This window comes from Podarcis gaigeae, assembly GCF_964106915.1.
Source record: "Podarcis gaigeae genome assembly, chromosome: 14".
NCBI lineage: Eukaryota > Metazoa > Chordata > Lepidosauria > Squamata > Lacertidae > Podarcis > Podarcis gaigeae.
The window spans coordinates 27,111,461-27,131,735 of NC_139690.1; the positions used below are offsets into that span (position 1 = coordinate 27,111,461).

Sequence of the window (20,275 nt, forward strand, 5' to 3'; positions counted from 1 at the left end):
GTAGCTCAGTTCCAAGTCTCCCTATTTTCCAGGGACAGCCCCAAATTTACAGAAGCTGTCCCAGTTCCTGATTTGATCCTGGAATGTCCCACTTTTCTTTAGGATGCCCCTATTTTCATTTGAGGGCATGGAGTTATGTGACCCCTGAGCCACAGAGATAAGTAATTATACAACCTTTAGAAGACATCCAAAGGCAACCCTCTAAAGGGAAGTTTTAAAATGCATTGTGTGTGTGTGTATTGGAAACCACCTAGAGTGACTGGGGCAACCCAATCAGATAATAAAGTAATAATAATAATAATAATAATAATAATAATAATAATAATAATAATAGGATGTCCCTATTTTCAATGGAGAAATGTTGGAGGGTGGGCTCTTGACCGGGCATGGCATGACAAACAGAAGGCTCTTCTTTAGTGCCTGCCCCTGGCACAGCCAGCATGCAGCATGTCACCATTTATTATGTTCTGCCTTTGCAGTCCAGCCCGGGAGGGCAAAAGGGGATTCGGCATGGTATTTCTGTGTTTATTGCCGGAATAAAATATTAACTGCTCTATTATTCCTTTTATTGCTTGGCCTTGAAAGTCAGATCTTTTTTTTCCAGGCCAATCAATGGAGAGGCAGAGGCTCTTTATGGCAGCAGAATCAATTAGCAAGTCTGAAGTGTGCGGTGCCAGCCGGGAGAACCCAACAGGACTGGGCTTGGCTCCAAGCAGGCCTCTGCTCCGGAGCTGACTCCAGAGGGGGGAGAGTGTGGGGTGTCTGCATTGCCTCCCTACTGCAGCTACAAAACGCATTGAACTCGCAAAACGCAGATTTCCCTTTCAGACCCTCCAAGGAGGAGGAAGTATTATCTGCCATGCAACTCTTGGCATTGTACTGGGCAAGATGGCTTACTCTGGGGGCCTCCAGCAGAACAAGAGCCAGTCTCCGGGATATTCATTGGTTTGGAAATGAATTGTCATCCCTCATTCAGCAGCTGTTGCCTCCCCATTTCCCCCTTTGGCTAGGACAGCCAGGAGCCACCTTCCGTGGGAAGCAGACACAGGATTGCCTCTTCTGGGGTCAGTTGCCTGGAAGCACAACTCCTGCAACATGGAGAGAAAGGGGAGCCTGTCATTCCCTTCAGCTGGCATCTCTCCTGCTTCCTGGGTGTGCTCAGTGCCAGTCCTGCTTGCCAGCTGCTGCAAATCAGCTTCTTAGTGAGGCTCCCTTCCTTTCCTCTTCAGTGGTTTCAGTTGCTCAAGGACACGGGGTCTTCACTGAGCAGTGTCGGACAATCTTTTGAGAAAAAGTTTATTTCTGCCTTCCCCCAACCTGGGGATCTCCACTTATTTTGGACTAGAACTCCCATCAGCCTCAGCCAGCATGGTCATTTAAAAAAAATAAATAAATGTATTTTTATTAAAGATTTTCTTGGTTTACAAAAGTATGTGCAATGTCTCTCTCTCTCTCTCTTTTCCAAGTAACATTTTTTACAGATCAGTTTCAATTGTTGAGACATTAGGAAGAAGAGGGGGGGAAAGGTGGAGGGGCAGGAAAGGTGAGTGGGGGTGGGGTTGGGTGGCGATGTTTCTATTATACTTAATATATGTGGGGTTTTGTGTCAGCGTCGCTTAGGCAGGTTCTCTGCTATTCACTTCAAAGAACCCACCTACTTTCAGCAGCCTGAAACACCATAGCCAGACACTGGAGAGACCTGTCAGGAGTAAGCATGGACCAATGGTACCAAATAGTATGGGAAACAGCCTTACTAGAAAAATTAACCAATAAACTGAAACTGACACGGGGACAAAGAGAAGAAGACGCCTTTATGGCTCCCCTTTATCACATACACAGCCCAACAAAACAATGACAAAAATCCACCAACAGCATACAAATCAATATGGCTAACCTGATCCAAAACACCCACCCACCCCACTCACACATGAAAACAAAGGTCACCACAGCCAATCATAAACAAACAACCACACCCTAGGCCAGCATGGTCATTTGAGTCTGAGGATGTTGGAAGCTGCTCTAGAAATTGGTGGTCTGGAAGTGACTGAAGTCAATGTTTCTTCTTTGTCACACCACAAACCCTCCTGCTGACACACAGAGTCGGCGGCTGGCAACTGTTGACAACAGACCTTGCCTAAACCTTGTTGCTTCTTCAGGGTTCTTGGCAACTGGGTCTTATGTTTTGTTCCCTAACTTGGCTCTCCAGCTGTTTTTGGACTACAGCTCCCACCACCCCTAGCTAGCAAGGTCAGGGATGATGTGAACTGTAGTCTGAAAACAGCTGGAGACCCAAGTTTCGGAAATAATGCCCTATAGTCTGTGTTGTCACAGAACTGATGCTGCAAAGACTCTCGCTGTCTCTGCGTAAATTTAATCTGCACTTGTGAAATACAGTATATGCAAATTGGTGATGTGTAAGCGGGCAGGGCAGTGTTGTGGACATCTTTCAGCTGCTGAATAATGGTGCCAGAAGTGGGCTGGACTGCATCCCAGTGATCCTTTGTGTTTTCCTGGAGTGGGGTGATCGTTGGCTGATACCCCAGCTGGGCGTAATCCATGGCAGTCAATTGATGCCAACTTGATCAGCCTCTGGCAGCAGGTTGCCCAGGGAACCTGGAGGCTGCTTTGAGGGAGGGCGGGGTTTAGTTGCAAGTTGTTGAGCAGCAGAGCTTGGGGAAGTGGTGGGGGGGTCAGTGCCAGGAAAACAGTTGATACCCCTTCTCTGCTTTGCCAAACCAAGGGCAGGGACAGATGGCAATGAAGCCTGGGCTCTAGCACATTTCCTATGGCACAGAAACACCCTCTCTCTGCACAGAGGCCTCCGACCATCTCTCTGGCAATGGGGACCTTTTTAAGAAGATCCTGCTGCAAATCTGCACATCACCAAGTGATTTGTAGGTTTGGCCATCTTTGCTTAGTGTAGCAGCTTATTCCACTAGCCACAGGAGAATATCAAGAAAACAATATCATCTCCAGCTAGCTGGCTACAACCATAACTTATTATCTATGTATATCCCAACCCCCCCCCCTCCTGTACAAATAAATACAGTGGTACCTCGGGTTAAGAACTTAATTCGTTCTGGAGGTCTGTTCTTAACCTGAAACTGTTCTTAACCTGAGGTACCACTTTAGCTAATGGGGCTTCCCGCTGTTGCTGCGCCGCCGCTGCACGATTTCTGTTATCATCCTGAAGCAAAGTTCTTAACCTGAGATACTATTTCTGGGTTAGCAGCGTCTGTAACCTGAAGCATCTGTAACCCAAGGTACCACTGTATTTTGGGTGCTGCCTCAGAGATAAGAGCCAGTTTACACATTATGAAAACCAAGCCAACAGAGTCCCACCACAGTCGTGCCTCGGTTGTCAAACGCCTTGGTACTCCCGAAGGCCGCAAACACAGAAGTGAGTGTTCCGGTTTGTGAACATTTTTCGGAAGCCAAACGTCCAGCGTGGTTTCTGTGGCTTCCGACTGAGTGCAGGAAGCTCCTGCAGCCAATCAGAAGCTGCACCTTGGTTTTTGAACCGTTCTGGGAGTCAGACGGACTCCTGGAATGGATTAAGTTTGACAACCAAGGTACCAGTGGATAAGCTTGCAGGTAGTGGTGGTGAACCCTGCTGGATCCGTCCGAAGGCCTATCCAATCCAGCATCCTGTTCTGATAGTAACCAATTGGTGAGTTGTTAGGGACATAATATGAACCTGGCTGCTGGATCAGGTCCAAGGGGGTACATGAAGTCCAGGATCCTGTTCTCACAGTGGCCAACCAGATGCAGGACCTGAGCACAGGAGCACTTCTCCCCTCCTGCAGTTTCCAGCAGAGCAGAGCAGAGCCATTGTGGCGAGTAGCCATTGAAAGCCTTCTCCTCCATGAATTGGTCCACTCCTTTCTCTCCCCACCCCTTATCCTTCCATTGAGATGGGAAGAGTAAGAAGTAACTTTTAACACATTGTTAGGAGCACAGTAACTGCTCCCAAATACCATGTTTGTTTTTCCCTCTCTCCCCTCTCCTTTCAGATATACTGCTTTTGTACAGTGGTACCACAGAGCCTAGGACTTGCCAATCAGAAGGTTGGCGGTTCGAATCCCCGTGACGGGGTCAGCTCACGTTGTTTGATCCCTGCTCTAGCCAACCTAGCAGTTCGAAAGCACGTCAAAGTGCAAGTAGATAAATAGGTACCGCTCCGGCGGGAAGGTAAATGGCATTTCCCTGCGCTGCTCTGGTTCACCTGAAGTGGCTTAGTCATGCTGGCCACATGACCCGGAAGCTGTACGCCGGCTCCCTCGGCCAATAAAGTGAGATGAGCTCCACAACCCCAGAGTCGGTCATGACTGGACCTAATGGTCAGGGGTCCCTTTACCTTTACCTTACCTTGGTTTGCAACTGCTTTGGATTACAACCGTTTTGGATTACAACCACGTCAAACCCGGAAGTGTGTGTCCCTTTTTTTTATTACAACCCATTTTTTTTATTACAACCAATTTTGGGGGGAAGGCCCCATTGGCGAAAGCACACCTTGGGTTACAACCTGCTTTGGTTTACAATCAGACCTCCAAAACGGATTATGGTTGTAAACCAAAGTATCACTGTACTTGTAGATCTATTATTTTTATTATGTTGCTTTGTTCGATATATATGTGTGTTCATTCTTAATCAGCATTATAATTTCCCTGCTTTCTTCTTTGCTTGAGGCATAACATGAAGGTTAATAACAAATACCAGAGTCGGATGGGTTGAAAGAAAGACCGTGCTGCTGCTGCTGCTGCTGCTACATGTCACAAACCAGCAATTAAAATTGCTGAATCCCAGGCTGTCTGGGCTGGCAATTAGGTAGCAAAAGACGGGGCATTAGCTCCGCCCTTCATTCATCCGCTGACTGGCAGGGATGCAAAGGCAGAGACTGACAGGAGGGTCTCTCACAGCTTTACCGCAGAAATAATCTACAGCACCAGAAAGACACCTTCACTGCGCTCAACCGCGGCCGTGGGTGCCATGCAGCGTGCATGGCCCTGGCACCGAAATCTGTGGGTGGTCGGGCACCCAGGGCCCCAAGGATTTGACGCCTTTCTTGCTTGGTTGTGACAAGAAGCTGCCAGATGGAGTCAGCGCCCCCCAGAATGTAGGTCCGCCATTGAACCCACCCAGTCCTGGCATTTGCGAGCAGGAGGCGTGGCCGCCCAAGCGGGGGAGGAGCGTATTGCTTCGCTCGCGGACGTGCTGAGGTTTTTTTGGGGGCGTGGCTATGCAAACGAAGTGGCTTCCCGCGAGGGCTGCCGGGAAAACAGCTGACTGCTCCCGCGTGAGCAAGCCGCGGCAGAAGAAGCAGGTGAGGATCGCCTTCCCGGGCAGGGGGAGGGGGCTGGATCTGAGCTTTGCTCCGGCAGATCCTCGGGCTCCAGAAAGCGGAAGGAAGTGGCTGCGGGCTGCAATGGCCCGCTGGCCGTGGCGGACCTATGGGGGCCCCTGAAGTTCGAACTGGGCTGGGGGGCCCTTAAGCAATGAGGTCTCCGCTCTGACCTTCTGCAGATCGCTGCATTTTTATTTGTTTTAATTAACTACTACATCTTAGATTTGATTAAAATGGCTGTTCTGGGTTATCTCACTCGCCCAAGTCACTGGGGTGAATGAAAATACCCGGTGCCTTATAGTTTTTTTCCAAGCCCCACGTTGGGCAAAAAGTTCCTGCCTTGTGGGGGTTGGGCTGGATGACCCTCGGGTCCCTTCCAACTTCACCATTCTATGATTCTACCATTCTTTTTTCTACTTTTTCAAGCTACTTGTTCACATCCTGATAGTTGCAAAGTCATTTTCTGGAGACAATATGCAGAAAGAATTTAAGCGCTCTTCGGCAGAATGGCCAACTTACCGCCTTTACGACATCTGTGCTACTGTCGAAATAGATACCACCCGAAATGAATGGATTTGAGTCATGTGACTCAAATCGGGTCAGCTGGACCCAGTTTTTAAAAGCAATGTGGACTCAAGTCGCTTCTGGGGCTCCTTCGGGATTCTGGACCCTGCAGCTCAAGCTCCACTCATTTTATAAAAGATCTGCTCCTGCGACTTTACCTGGGAGGGAGGTCAGCTTCTATAACCAAGCACTTCTGTTTCCTTATTGTTTTATACAGGCGATCCAAGGCTTGCTCAACCTCTCTCTGCCTCTCCCCTTATGCATTGTATTCTCACAGCAGCCTGTGAGGTGGGTTAGGCTGAGAGAGGCAACTACTCCCCCACACAACAAGGTCACCTAGGGAGCTTAAGGACTGGTTTTTGGGAGAGGGAGCGGGATCTGAACTCGGGTCACTCCCAAGTCCTAGTCCTCATTAAATTGTGAGTTAGGCTCAGAGAAGGTGACTGGACCCCCAAGGTTGTCAGCAGGCGGGATGGGATGGGGGGTTGACCCCCCTGGGCTGGTTTCCTTTATAACTTTTTCTGCAGAGAGCTGCATTGAGATCAGCTCTCTTGCAGTGCTCAAGCTCAGGGTTGAGCAGATCCGACGGTTCCAGGCACCCAAAGGAAGGACTTTTTTTTTAACGCAACACAATAGTGGCTTACGGAACTCCTTGCCACAATACCTGGTGACGGCCACTGCCTTAGGAGGCTTTGAAATGCACAGAGGAGGGGAGATCTGCCGTTACCTACCCTGACAGCTCAGTGAGACTTACATGCTCAGGGACAGTCTATCTCCAAGTACTTGTTACCTTTATGGCCTGCTTAAGACTCCCTGGAAGCCCCTGGATGGCGGATGTGTGGAAAGGAGGCCGGTGGGCTGTGTGGATTTTTGGCTTGATAAACCTGCTGGGCTTTAACTGCCGCTTGAACTGAAGCCCAAAACAGAGCCCTCCTCCACCGGGATTAGAGCCTTGCCTAGCTGCCTTTTTGCTCTTGCCTCTGGCAACCTGCCTCTCCTCATGTCATGTGTGGGCAAATTGCACCACCCAACCCGTTTCATCTTGCTGCAGAGGAATTTGCCACCCTCAGATGAGAGATTATTAAGCGGCCTCTTCTTCCAGGCTTCAGGGTGCCAGGAGAGAGATTGTCTTCCTCATTTTCAGAACCGCTGACAAAAATCCAAATACCCCTTCGAAGTAAAGGGAGCAGGTTTTTAATCCCTAAAGAATGCTCTTTCATGAGAACACAGGAAGAGCCCTGAGGCTCTTTGGATGAGACCCAAGAGATGAGACCTAGCCCAGCATCCAGTTCTACCAGGGGGCCATGTAAAGGTAAAGAGACCCCTGACCATTAAGCCCAGTCGTGACAGACTCTGGGGTTGCGGCGCTCATCTCACTTTACTCGCCGAGGGAGCCGGCATTTGTCCGCAGACAGCTTCCGGGTCATGTGGCCAGCATGACTAAGCCACTTCTGGCGAACCAGAGCAGTGCATGGAAACGCCGTTTACCTTCCCGCCGGAGCAGTACCTATTTATCTACTTGCACTTTGACGTGCTTTCGAACTGCTAGGTGGGCAGGAGCAGGGACCGAGCAATGGGAGCTCACCCCATTGCAGGGATTCGAACTGCCAACCTTCTGATCGACAAGCTTTAACCCACAGCGCCACCCGCGTCCCTGAGAACCTTATAAATCCAGAGCCAGACTGCCCCTGCACCTAGAGACTCCATAAGAAGAGCCTGGCCCAAAGGGACTCAGCTCATCTAGCCTTCTGTTCTCACAGTTGGCAGGCCATATGCTCGTTATGGGAAACCCGCAAGCGGGATCTGAGTGTAAGGGCTGCACTCTCCCCTTCTGCAGCTTCCAGCTACTGGGATTCAGATGCGTAGACTCCTACAACACAAAGAGGTGCCCTGCCAGGCCTCAGATTTCCCTCTTAAGTTTTGTTGTCCTTCCTTGCACCCAGTACCAGGCATACTCAGACCAATTGTGGCTGATCAGTGGGGCTGGGGTTGCTCTCTGCACTCGCTTGATGTTACTCTCATTTCTTTGCATGGCCGTCACTTGCACCAGGAGTTGGGCATGCATAGGGGGATCTTCCAGAGTTCTCTGTGGTGCCTGGGCAGTAGCACCCCCGGCAGCATGAGAAGTCACCTCTCTAAAACTGCCGCTGCCTCTCTGCTTTCCAGAGCTGTTTCCTCCCGTGGCTCAGACCTGGTGAGACCTCGAGATGCAGGCCGACTCCCTCTTGCACAGTGGCTACTTTCACCCCACCCTCCGCTTGTGGCAGGCGACGGCTGCTAGCTTCCGTGCATCCAACCTCATCTACCCCATCTTTGTGACGTGAGTCTCTCGGCCATTTCCTAACTGGGGTGTCCGGCTTGGGTTAGTTGGGCCCTGCTGGGTCTGAGCCAGTTGGGTCTTTTCTGACGTCCTCAACTCCCGCCTGGCACCTTCCTGGTACACCTTTAGGTGCCAGGCGAAAATGTTCCTCTTTAACCAGGCCTTGGACTGACGGGCATCCGATGCCCTTTTAAATCTGTTGTGGGAAGGGGATTATTGGTTTGCTTTTGTTCTTGTTTTTATTGTGCAATTTGCCTTTTCGTGTTGCAGTTTGGTGTTGTGAACCGTCCTGAGACCTGAGGGCATTGGGCAGTATACAAATTTAATAACTAATAATAACAATAACTATTAATTTTAGCATTTGGTGATCCCACAGGGCAGGGCAGTATCCTTAACTCCATATTTGTAGGGTGGTCAGGGGCTGAGGGACCACGGCTTGCCTATAGCCACCTTGTGAGCTTGTGACGGGAGGGTGGGGTAGGGGGAGCAGCTTAATTTGGCCCTTTCTGATCCCTGGCTATTAGCCACAGTTCTGACTGATCCCTGGGGTTCTCTTCTATTCTGCCTTTCAGCAAACTGCATTCCCGCCTTCTCTTTGGGGCACAAAGCCTCCAAACCTAGAAAACCTCCTATTCCTGGTTTGGGGGGCAGTTGGCAGCCCTCTGTTTTCCTGGGGGCTGCAGGCTTCCCACAACGATGGCACTGTCAAGTGACGGCAAAGGAATGTCCCTTGGCACTGAGCCTGTCTCTGGCTGCGCTGGGACTGCCGACCTCGCTGCCAGGATCCTCTCCAGCTCCCACTTCCCCTGTTTAACTTTTTCAGGGACAGCCCAGATGCCGTGGAGCCCATTGCCAGCCTGCCTGGTCAAGCCCGGTGAGTGAACACGTCAAAATGTAGGGAACTGCCTTACGCTGAGCAAACCCTGGATCTGCCCAGCCCTGTCAATTCTTGAGAGGGTCTTGGGGAGATACTGGGGGCAGCGGGTGGGGAGGCAGCTCCCCAGTCCTACCAGAGAGCCCCATTGCGGAGTTGCTGTGGGTGGGGTGCTGAAGTTGGCACTTTCTGTATACAAACCTCCATTCATTTTTTCTTCCCCATATTGCCTGCCTGAGTCAATGCAGCTCAGACTCCAGCAGAAGGGCAGGAATGTGCTTATGTTTCCAGCTGCCTTTGCCCCAGACTTCTCTGGCCCCCGCGAGATAAGGGCTCCCGATGGGCAGAGCCAGAAGCTGATGCTTGCCTCCACCCCACCATGCCTTCCCGAGATAAAAGCTCTTTTGTTGCGGTTGCAACTTGGAGATGAGAGATAACAAGGTCCACCCCAAGGCCCCGGCCCACTCGTTGGGCTGGGGGGACAGAGTGCTGTGCTCAACCCAGCCTTCTCATGGCTTCCTTTGCTGCTCTGTGGGGCTGTGGCTTTGACCTGAGAAAGTTTCTCCAAGGGAAGCAGCTGGTCAGACCAGGGGTGGACTTTTGTAATTTGGTGCCCTGAGGGAGGACAAAATATGGTTCCTTCCCTCCCTTCCCTTTCTTATTTTCATACAATAATTTCTTTTGGTAGTTGCATTTCTCCTCAGTAAGTCCCCTTATAAACATAGGTATTACTGCAGTGGCGTAGCGTGGGTTGTCAGCACCCGGGGCAAGGCAAATAATTTGCGCCCCCTAACCCGTGGATTTTAGCACTGCGAGTGTGAGCGTGCCCCCCCCAATGTTGCGCTCGGTGCGGCCGGCCCCCCTGCACCCCCCACGCTACGCCACTGTATTACTGTTATTTTGATTGTGGTGGTTTTGCGCCCCCTTGACATATGTGGAGAACTGCCCTAAACCTTACACTGGCCTGAGGAGGAAAGGATATTTGCTATAGCGGTTCTGTGTATCTTGAGTGGTGGAAAACACAGCAGTATAATGCAATGGAATCGGCCTGCCTAAGCCAACAGACAACTTCTCTGCTTCTGCGGTTTCATCTTCTTGAAAACCTAATAAAAAACTATTTTCAAAAAGAAGAAGGAGAATGCATGGGGCTTTCAATCACTCCGTGACACATCTTGCAGCTTCAGGAGCTGTGTTCGAGTGATGGCACTGGCTGAGGAGCGGGAAGCAGTGAACAGGGGCCCAGGGATGCCATCCTATCCTGCTTGCCAGGCTTCCCATCTGGTTGCCCCCTGGTGCAGTGGGCGCTCTTACCTGTTGACCTGACATGCCTGATAAAAACTAAATGGAGCATCCACGTCCCGAGGCAGCATACCTTAAAACTGCCAGGTGGTGGAGGCAAATAACTGGGGTGGAGGGGGCTTCTGCCCTCATGCTCTGCTTTTGGGGATGGGGTTTGGGCAGCTGCCTGGCCTCCACGGGAGAACCAGACAAGAGGACTAGAGGGAGCCACTTGGGGCTGATCCAGCAGCCGTGCTTTCCTTACTAAGGCAGTGGGCTTGATCCATTCCATTTGCTGAGACGTGGGGTCCCTCTGGGGGTGGGGGGCAGCAGCTTCTCAGTGCCTATGTGACCCTATTGCTTTGCTCATCAACCTCCTTTGGTCTCTCTCTCTCTCTCTCTCTGCCCCCTCCCCCCACAGTTATGGGGTCAACAGGCTGGAGGAAATGCTGCGTCCCCTTGTGGCTGATGGCCTAAAGTGCATTCTGATTTTTGGGGTCCCAAGCCGAGCCGTCAAGGTGCGTAAAGGAGGTGGAGGCACCCTGGCAGTTTCAGTCATATGTTCAATTAGATTAGCCTCCATCCACAAATCCTGCACCTGGCTGCTGAGCTCCAGCCCCACGTACCATGTTGCCGGCTGCAGTTTAACCACCTTCCTCTTACCTGTCCCTCCTCACCCCACCCCTGCCACAGGACGAGCGTGGATCTGCGGCCGATGCCAAGGACACCCCGGTGATCCAGGCCATTGCCACGATCCGTGCCTTGTTCCCTGAGCTGCTGATCGCCTGCGACGTCTGCCTGTGCCCTTACACCTCCCACGGGCACTGTGGTAAGTGCTACTGGAGGGGAGCAGGAGGAGCAGGACCCCCACTTCTTGTCACATGGCCTAGGGGAGAGGGAGAGCCCCTCAAATTCTGCCATGTGTATTTCATTAAATCAGGGTTTCCCAAATCCAGGTTTTTTTGTGGGATGTAAGGGAAGCAAGATCTGTTCAGTGCATTGATGCTGTGGCTCTTGCAGGCCTGCATCTTCTCCTAAGGCTCCCCGCCCCCCTTTTTATCTCTCTTGAAATATGGCTGCTATTACGTCACTACAGCACACTTTTTTAACAACGCATGGGTGAAACAAGGTTTTCCTGGTGTGCTTCTGGTGTTTGCTTCCAAGAGTCCTCGTGAACGCCAGTGGAATTTGGGGGGCAGTGTGTGTGTGTGTGTTGGGGGGTGGAATAGGGAGAAATTGGACCCCCAGAATCTTGACCACTGCCCTTGCCCTTTCAGGCATTCTCCGGGAAGATGGCACCCTCCAGAACGAGATCAGCTGCCAGAGGCTGGCTGAGGTGGCTCTGGCCTATGCCAAGGCAGGTGAGAGCACAGTTGGCTGCTGAGTCCCATCAGTGGCACTGCGCAGGTGCCACAGGAATGACACTCCAGACGGACGTGAGGCTGCAAGACAGGTCTCTCTGCTGCAGGAAGTGGCCACGGCTGCTTAGCTGAGGGAGTGTAAAAGTTGGGTTAGGGCAAAACTCTAAGGAGAGGGCAACTCTTGGTTATGACATTAAGCAGAACCTCAAGGTTCAGAGGCAGCCTACCTCGGAATGGCAGCTGTTTGGGGGCTGTTGCTAGGTGAGGAGAGAGGCCTTTGTCCTGATTGAGCATGGCTCCTCTGAGGTTGCTTGGGCTGGGTGGCTCCTTTTGTGTGGTGGGTGGGCTCCTGGGGAAGCTTGCGGCCAAGGGAGTCAGTCTATCAGGGCTGGAGTCAGATGCAAGTCAGCAAGAAAGGATGCGAATCTCTGATGCCAATGAAGTTAACTCTTTATTCTAGGAGATGGCATACAGTAAACCTTTCCCAGCAGGTCTTGCCCCTATGGAGCAGGTGCCAGGACGGAAGGTCCCTACCTTCTACCACTCTTAAGGCTCCTCCTCTCGCAGAAATTTCCCAAGCAGTCTCAGACTGTGTTTGCACACCTCTGGCCTCTGGCCTGCCCTCCTGCATACTATTGGAGATCAGCGGGAGGGGAGCTTGTTGCAACAGGAGAGGGAGACTCTTCAGCAACCTCTTGACGCCCCTCCTCTGCTTCAGCCTCAGAGTCTGAACTGTTCCCTGGCACTATCTCTCCCTGTTCACCAAGCCTTATTGACCCTTCAGCATCTGACACCTTCTCCCACCAATCTCCTCCCTCTGACCTCTCCTCCGTTTCCCACCACCAATCCTCCGGCTCTGAGCCTTCCTCTTCTGGGGGTTCCCTTGGGGGGTCCCCTGGCTGGTGCCTCCCACCACTCCTCTTTGCCAGCCCGTCTCTGGCAGTGGTCCACCCTCAGCTCCCCTAAGCCACCACCCGTCTTCCTCCTCTAGGATGCCATATCGTGGCCCCCTCGGACATGATGGACGGGCGCATTGGTGCCATCAAGCAGGCCTTGGTCTCCAACGATTTGGGCAACAAGGTGAGCCAGGGACGAGCCCGCACCCTCCTTTGGCAGACTTCCTCACAGAGCCCTCCAGGGTCGTGGTGCCTTTACTGGGCCAACCGGAGGCTCTCTGAGGTTGCCACGGCAACGACTTACCTCGATGGGCCTGCAGGGCCACAGATTAAGGGTGGAGGGGAATGGATGCAATTCCCTCCCTGTGCCCCCTCAGGATAGATTGTGAGGGGCCTGGCAGGCAGGGGGCAAGTGATCCTGTGTGGGGTTTTTTTAAAAAAGCCCTTTAGACAGCAAACCTCCCTCACCTTTCCTCCGTGTCGGCTGCAGGTTTCCATCCTGAGCTACAGCGCCAAGTTTGCTTCCTGCTTCTACGGCCCCTTCAGGTGAGAAAATGAGAAGAGCCGTGAGGCTGGGTCAGGCCAATGTCCCAGCTAGTCCAGCATGCTGTCCTCACAGTGACTGAAACCCACAGGCAGGATTTGAACACCAGGGCATCATACTCCCTACCCACGGTTTCCAGCAACTTGGATTCAGACGCATGACTGTCTCCAGCTATGGAGCCCGAGCTAGTAGCCATTAACAGCCCCCTTCTCCATGAATTTGTCTAATCCTCTTTTAAAGCTATCCATGTTGGTGGCCCTGGCTGCCTCCTGCAGGAGGGAGTTCCATAGATTAACTACAGAACTTTCCTTTTCCCATCCTGAATCTTCCAATGTTCAGCTTCGCTGGACGTCCACCTGTTCTAGCACAAGGAGAGAGGGAGAAATAACCTCCCTCTGTCCACACCAGGCCTGGATTTGCAAAGTTCTGCCATGTCACCTCTTTCCCGTTTTTTCTCCAAACTAAAAAGTCCCAAAGGCTGCGACCTTTCCTCTTAGGGGAGGCGCTTCATCCCCTTGATTGTTTTGGCTGACCCTTTTCTCAAGCCTTCTCCAGATCTGCAATATCCATTTTGAGACGATGGGATGTACGCTGCATCAGCCCTTGGAAGGGGAAGGGAGGGCCAATTGCAGGGGTTTGTGGCCCAGCAGGTGTTTCTGGGCTGCAAGTCCCACCCGCCCTGGCCTTGGCTATTCTTTCTGGGGCTAATGGGAGGTGTGTTTCAGTGTACATCTGGTAAACCAAAGGCTGCCTGCAATCACTACTTGGAGGTCTCATGGGTGATTTCACAGGCTCAATCCTTTTTTGTCCTTCTTTCTGGTTCCATGCAGAGATGCAGCCCAGTCCAAGCCTGCTTTTGGAGACCGGCGGTGTTACCAGCTCCCTCCAGGGTCGCGGGGCTTGGCCTTGCGGGCTGTGGTGAGTCACCCCCCCCATTCCCTGAAAGAGGGAACGGACCCCCTCAGGAGGAAGTTTTTAAGCAGAGGTCAGGTGGCCATTGCACAGGGTTGGACTCGGTGACCCTTTCCACTTCCCATTGTACGATTCTGTGCAAAATCACTAGCTGTGATTCCTTTATTTCAGGGGGTTGGACTAGATGAACCTCGGGGGGCCCCTTAAAGACTCTACAGTTTTGTGATTCTTACCGTCTTAGCTTCCAGCTGTGAACACCAGGGGGAAGGCACTACTGGGGGTGGAAGAGGAGAAGGAGGCTGCTGGTGGGATGAACCCAGACTTCCCTTTAACTCAACACAGCGATCCTCTTAGTGGATTTAGTGCGTCTGAGAAACAGGGATTAAGGCTGAGCCTGCTGCTTAGGGGGCTCTATCTTGGCTCCAGCGACCTCCAGGCCTCTCTGCGCGTCCTTCGTTCCTCCTTGCCCTGCCCCAGTTCCTCAGGAACAGCCCACCCCCACCCTGCCTCGAGGTGCTGCGGTAAAAGCGGACTCTCGCTGGGCTCCGAAATGGCCTGTCCCTGACTCCTGCATCGGTGGTGGGCTGCACTCTTGACCTGTTACCAAGTCCCAGGTTCGACCGAAGTTCCCCCAGAGAGCGCCTGGAAGGCGGCCAGAGCGAGCCACCCTTGGGCAGCTTGATCTGCGTGCAGAATCCGCTTTGGAGGGCAGCGGCTTGGCTTTCTTCTCCCGTGGCCTCTCTCCCACCCCTGTGATCAAATGGTAGCAAATAAAAAGCTCCTTGGACTGTAGCCCCCGAAGCTGGCCAGTGTCAGAGCCCCAGCACAGATGGCTCCAGGGTCTGGCCTGGTTTGAAGCAGTTGCCAGCGAGGCCTCCATTCTCCCTCCTTATGCCTGTCTGCCATAGCATAAGAAGAGCCTGCGGGATGAGGCCAGGGGCCCCTATACCCCAGCACCCTGTTCTCACAGGTACCTGTGTGAAAACCTGCAAGCAGGATCTGAGCACAAGAGCCCTGTCCCCTCACTGTGAACTGGTACCATCTCATCCAACCCCCTGCAATGCAGATGGCCATCCAACCTCTGCTTAAAAACCACCTGTGAAGGAGAGTCCATCACCTTCCAAGGCTGTCCATTCAGCTGTTAAACAGCTCTGTTTTTTCTCCATAAGAAGCTCCTTTCTTGTTATTTGAACCCATTGGTTCAGGCCCTACCTTCTGGGGCAGCAGAAAACAAGCTAGCTCCGTTTTCCATGTGACGGCCCTTCAGATATTTGAAGGTGGCTCTCGTATCTCTTCTCAGACTCCTCTTCACCAAGCTAAACATCGCCAACGCCCATCACCACTCCTCAATAGGCTTGGTTTCCAGACCCTTGTTCATTTTGGTTGCCCTCCTCTTCACATTCTCCAGCTTGTCTATCCACCTTAAAGCCATGTGCTTTTAAGTCATGTGATTTAAATATATAGTTTGTGTGCAGGGCTGGAATGAACCGTGAATGGAATGAACTAGATCTACATCCTTGAAAATGTGTTTGGATGTAGCCAAATAAGCTTACTTTCCAATTCAAAATATTCTAATCCTAAACATAATATGAAGTATTGGGGATGGGGAAGAAACAGCCTTATTTGGAAACTCAAAAGGAGCTTTTCCCATGCCAGGTACAGTTTTGTAAAATTCTGTCATGTTGCATCTTCCTTGCCTTTGCTCAGAAGTCCCCAACACTGCAATCTGTTGATTGCTCGACCCCTCGATCATTCCGGTTCCCCTTTTCTGAACCTTTCCCAACTCCCTCTGTTGTGTGCTTTTTCTCTGTACATGGCCATCCCCTGCCAGGAGCGAGATGTGCGGGAGGGAGCAGACATGCTGATGGTCAAGCCAGGAATGCCTTACCTTGATCTCGTGCGGGAGGTGAAGGAAAAGGTAAGCTCCCTGCTCCCTGGAATGAGTGGGAGGGGAGACCCCCACCCCCACTGGGTGGGCCTTGGCAGCATCTTGGCTGAGCAAAGGGGGAAGGCATCTGTCTCGGCTGATGTGCACCTGTGCCTTTACAGCATCCCAACCACCCGCTGGCCGTCTACCATGTCTCTGGAGAGTTTGCCATGTTGTGGCACGGAGCGCAAGCTGGGGCCTTTGACCTGAAGGCTGTGGTGATGGAGGCCATGGCTGCATTCAGAAGAGCAGGTGAGAGAGGAAGGGAAGTAGGTGGGGGTGGAGGGGGCTGCCATGTCACAGGGAAAGACATCCCCTGTGGCAAAAGGGGTACTTTCCCTGGCCTCCCTCCCAGGTCTTGAAACCTTCCATGGGATGCCCTTAAGTGCTTTCCATCAGATGAGGTTACAGTATGTACTGAAATCAGGAATGCTGGGCAGATGGGTTCCATTGTTTCTGCTCCATATTGATCCAGAGCAGACCACAATGTACAGTAAGCAGAGTAAAAACTTAAAACATGTTGCAGGATTCCAAATAACTCAGAGGCAAAAAACTTCATCCAGCAGAGTTTGCTACTGAAGGCAAATGAGCATAACAGTCACAAATCCATACATCTTCGGCATGGTCCATAAGAAATCCAGTTGCAGCAGACTTAACTTAAACTTACAAAAGACCTTAATACTTAGCATACCATATACAGAACACCATACCAAAAGAAAAGAGAGACAGAAAATGAAACCCAGGCTCCTTCTGGCCTTATTATTATAGTCAGCATGACCTTGAGTGAAAGAGTTAACAGAACCAGTTTAAACCAGCTGCTCAGCTTCTCTGAAGAAATAACCCAAACATCAGGAACCTTCTTCCTGTTTGTAGGCAGAATAGAAGCTTGCTTGTTAGCTAGAAACTTCCAGCTTGTATCACACAGAGAAGCTTGCAGAACCCTCTTGAATCAATTGGAATAGGAAAGATCTCTACACTGTAAACCAATACTTTCTGTACCACAAAATGCAAAACTGACAATAGGAAGGGCTCTGCAGCTGGATCAGGCCAAAGGTTCATCCTTGATCCAACCACATGCCTGCTCGGTGGGACGCCCACAAGCACAACACGGCCTGTGCAGCAGCAATTTTGCCCCTTGTGGGACTGCCCCTGTCCCTACAGCAGGTGGGACTCATAGACATGCTGCCCCGATCCTGGGGCAACGCACAGCCACCTCCAGTCACTTGGTGCTCCCTGGTGCCACAGAGCCCCTTCAGGAGCAAGTGGAGAAAATGGGCTCCCCATTGGATTTTCCGAAAGCAAAACCGCATCATCCACAAATGCTCTGAATTTATAAGCTTGAGGGGGGGGGGATTCATACAGTATTCTGCAAATACTGCAAAAACCCGCGAGCAGGACCCACGCACAGCAGCCACTCTCTCCTGTGGTTTCTAGCAGAGCATAGCCATTGTTGCTACTAGCCACTGATAGATCGCCTTCTCCTCCACAACTTTTTTGATCCTCTCTTAAAGCCACCCAATTTGGCTCCTGGGGGAGCGCGTTCCAGAGTTTAGCCCTGCCTTGCGCTATGAAGCGCTTTCTCTTATCTGTCCCCAATCTTCCAACTTTCAGCTTCATTGGATTTCCACAAGCAGCATGAGGAGGATGGAGAGAAGCGATGAAAGAGACTAAAAGCAGATGAATTAAGAGGGGCTGCCCTCAGACCTTTGGGAGGCAAGCAGAGTAAACTGAGGGAAGGCATTTGCAAATAAACTGTGGGTCCTTTTTTTAAAGAAGGGAACTTCTCTTTCCAGGGGCTGATATCATCATCACCTACTATGTGCCTCAGCTGCTCCAGTGGCTGAAGGAAGAACAGGCCTGAACCATCGCTTTCCTGGGAACAAAGATGGCTGGAATAAGAATCCCGGAAGTGTCTTGAAACTTGTGGAACGGACCATGCAGATGGTTGGGGAGGCAACTATAGTATCAACCCCCTCACATGCTTTTACTCTAAGGGTGCCCATCTACAAGAGCTGTTTCAACTGACTCCATGGTCCCTTAGCATTCCAGGCCTGGAGCTAGGATTTCTTTTAATTGTCAACCAAGATGCCTTTTTAAATATATGCGTTTTTTTAAAAAAAAATGTTGCAAGAAAGGAATAGTTGAACATAAATCTAGTTAGATATTCAGTAAAGTGATTTACGGCTTGGGAAAGAACGCTTTGGTGAAAGAGCCCCCAAAGAGGTGCCCTGGAGCTCTGTGAGGCAATGGGGCAGAGGGGAATGCTTGTTGGTGCTGCAAGGACCCCGGGACGATGTCCCAGCTGCTTCTCCACATTAATCCTGCAGGGTGGGGGCGTTGTCATGCCATCCCGCAGCTGTAGGTGGGGGCGGGAACCAGCCACTACTCCCCAAGCCTCTCCCAAAAGCCATGATGCATACCCTACAGCTTCCCAGCAGCCTCAGCTTTTGTAGCTGGAGTCAGTCAGGACCCCCACCCTCCTGAGCCAGATGGAGACAGGCAGCAAGGCAACAGAGAGCGCAGATCCTCTGGGACTCTCAACCAAGATGGCATCTTCTTTAACTTGATGCAGGGCAGGTGAAATTCACAGGCAGATCTTTACCTGTGTGCTTCCTTCCCATTCTGGAAATAGCAACGTGCCTATACCTTGTGGAGCTCTTTAGGGTACAGGAGCCCCACCAGGAAAAAAATCAAAACAAGAAGGGAGCCTGGTTTGCAGTCTCTGCCCTCTCCTGATTTGCACAAGTGACGGTCCCTAGCTGCTCGGGAAGACCCCTGGCCTCCTCCTGTGCCTTGGCATAACAGGAGGCTGTGCCACTTCCTGACTGAATGCTTCTCCTCTCCATCGCCCACGTCTTGCTGCTTTTATCAGCACAGGAGCCAGACCTGCTGACATGCATGGCAACCCTCCTGATTTTGGCCCGTGAAGCTGGGAAGTAATCATCAGTACACCTCTTGGAGCATAAATAAACTTTCTGGTGTTTCCTGGAAAGAAATGGTTACCTGGTGGTGGTGGTGGAGGAGGGGAAAATATTAGAACAAAATACATAGGCTACAGAAGAAAGGGGTTTGAGGGGGGACAGGCAGGGTGTGCTGCCAAGCTGGTGTTTTTAAAAGGAATGTCACTTCAGTGTACAAATATGTGTTGAATGTGTTTCAGCCACGTTAGCCCTTGCCTTCCCTCTCTCTGTGGTCTGTGTTGTAGAGAGGCACAGGGAAAACAAAAGGATGTTCAGGCAGGACGACCCCAGCGGCAGTTTCTAAGAAGGCCATCTTGGATGATAAACACAAGTTTCTGCCCTGCCAGCTTTCAAGTGCTGAGCAAGCGGAGAGCCTCACTGCAGAGAGGATCTGAAGGCAGGAGGACACTGTTGCCATTGGGGTGGGGGTAAAAACATATCATTGTGGAATCCTGCCACTCCCCACACCCACCAGTGCTCTACATTAGAACTTAGCAAATTTGAAGGAGGGTTTTTAATGTTTAAAAAAATCTATTTTGAATGGCAAAAGGGGCTGAGCCAGGGGCATAATGGTCACTGGCATAAACCACATTCGCATGTGCACATGACATGACAGTCCTTAAAGCAGTTGTTCTCGAACTTTATCTGGGCCACACTTTCAGAATAAAAATTTGCTTGCACCATACTCAATTTTGTATTAATAAGACATACATTGGAAAACAGAAAGAACACCTAGCTGTGCTTGATTTTGAAAAAAATATCCAAACAGTATTCTGCAAATAAAGCATTTTGATACTACACTACTCTGAAATGTTTCCTTGATTGTTCTTGAATCTTCCTGCCACACTTGCCATCCTCTCCTGCTGCACAGGCGCTGTATCCTGCAGAAGAGGGGAAATGCAACTCTGCACTTCCTCAGAGGAACCCACAGTCTCAATTACTTGACATGTTCTGGGCATGAAATAAGTATTCAAGTTACTTTGTTTACTTTCTCTGGAAACTGAACTTTTTAAATAAAATGAAATATGGTTTTGGCAGCTGGGTGACATAAGGCACTCCAAAGTGTGTGTTGGGGAGGAGCTGCACCTGTTGAATTTCTGGCTGCCTCACTACTGGACTTTAACAAAGCTCTGCTCCAGCTTCAGGCTGATCGTTCAAAAGCACTTTTCCGGAGCCAAGTCTTCATTCACAAAGCGGTGATGGGGGGTGCTGCTGCAAATGACCCTCACCGCCTGTTCTGCTGCTGCTGCAATCAGTGCAGCGCCAAGAAAGCGGGCTAAGTGGGGGCGTAGGCA

General features: G+C 51.2%; 1 protein-coding gene across 1 annotated transcript; it reads left to right on the forward strand.

The window, feature by feature from the left end:
- Positions 1-5,248: 5,248 nt before the first annotated feature.
- ALAD (aminolevulinate dehydratase) lies at positions 5,249-19,784 on the forward strand. The gene is made up of 12 exons (XM_083713253.1): positions 5,249-5,323; positions 8,075-8,228; positions 9,052-9,102; positions 10,802-10,898; positions 11,074-11,209; positions 11,658-11,741; positions 12,733-12,821; positions 13,128-13,183; positions 14,012-14,099; positions 15,925-16,011; positions 16,143-16,272; positions 17,814-19,784. Exons 2-12 carry the CDS (start codon positions 8,116-8,118, stop codon positions 17,879-17,881), a joined length of 999 nt encoding a protein of 332 aa, XP_083569379.1. The 5' UTR covers positions 5,249-5,323; positions 8,075-8,115; the 3' UTR covers positions 17,882-19,784.
- Positions 19,785-20,275: the final 491 nt, after the last annotated feature.

What these genes read in the sequence shown, in the direction of transcription:
- ALAD (XM_083713253.1), top strand. Translation starts at nt 8,116, where the DNA reads ATGCAGGCCGACTCCCTCTTGCACAGTGGCTACTTTCACCCCACCCTC. An exon ending in ATCTACCCCATCTTTGTGAC is followed by an intron (nt 8,229 to 9,051) that starts GTGAGTCTCTCG and finishes TAACTTTTTCAG; the next exon opens with GGACAGCCCAGATGCCGTGG. An exon ending in AGCCTGCCTGGTCAAGCCCG is followed by an intron (nt 9,103 to 10,801) that starts GTGAGTGAACAC and finishes CTCCCCCCACAG; the next exon opens with TTATGGGGTCAACAGGCTGG.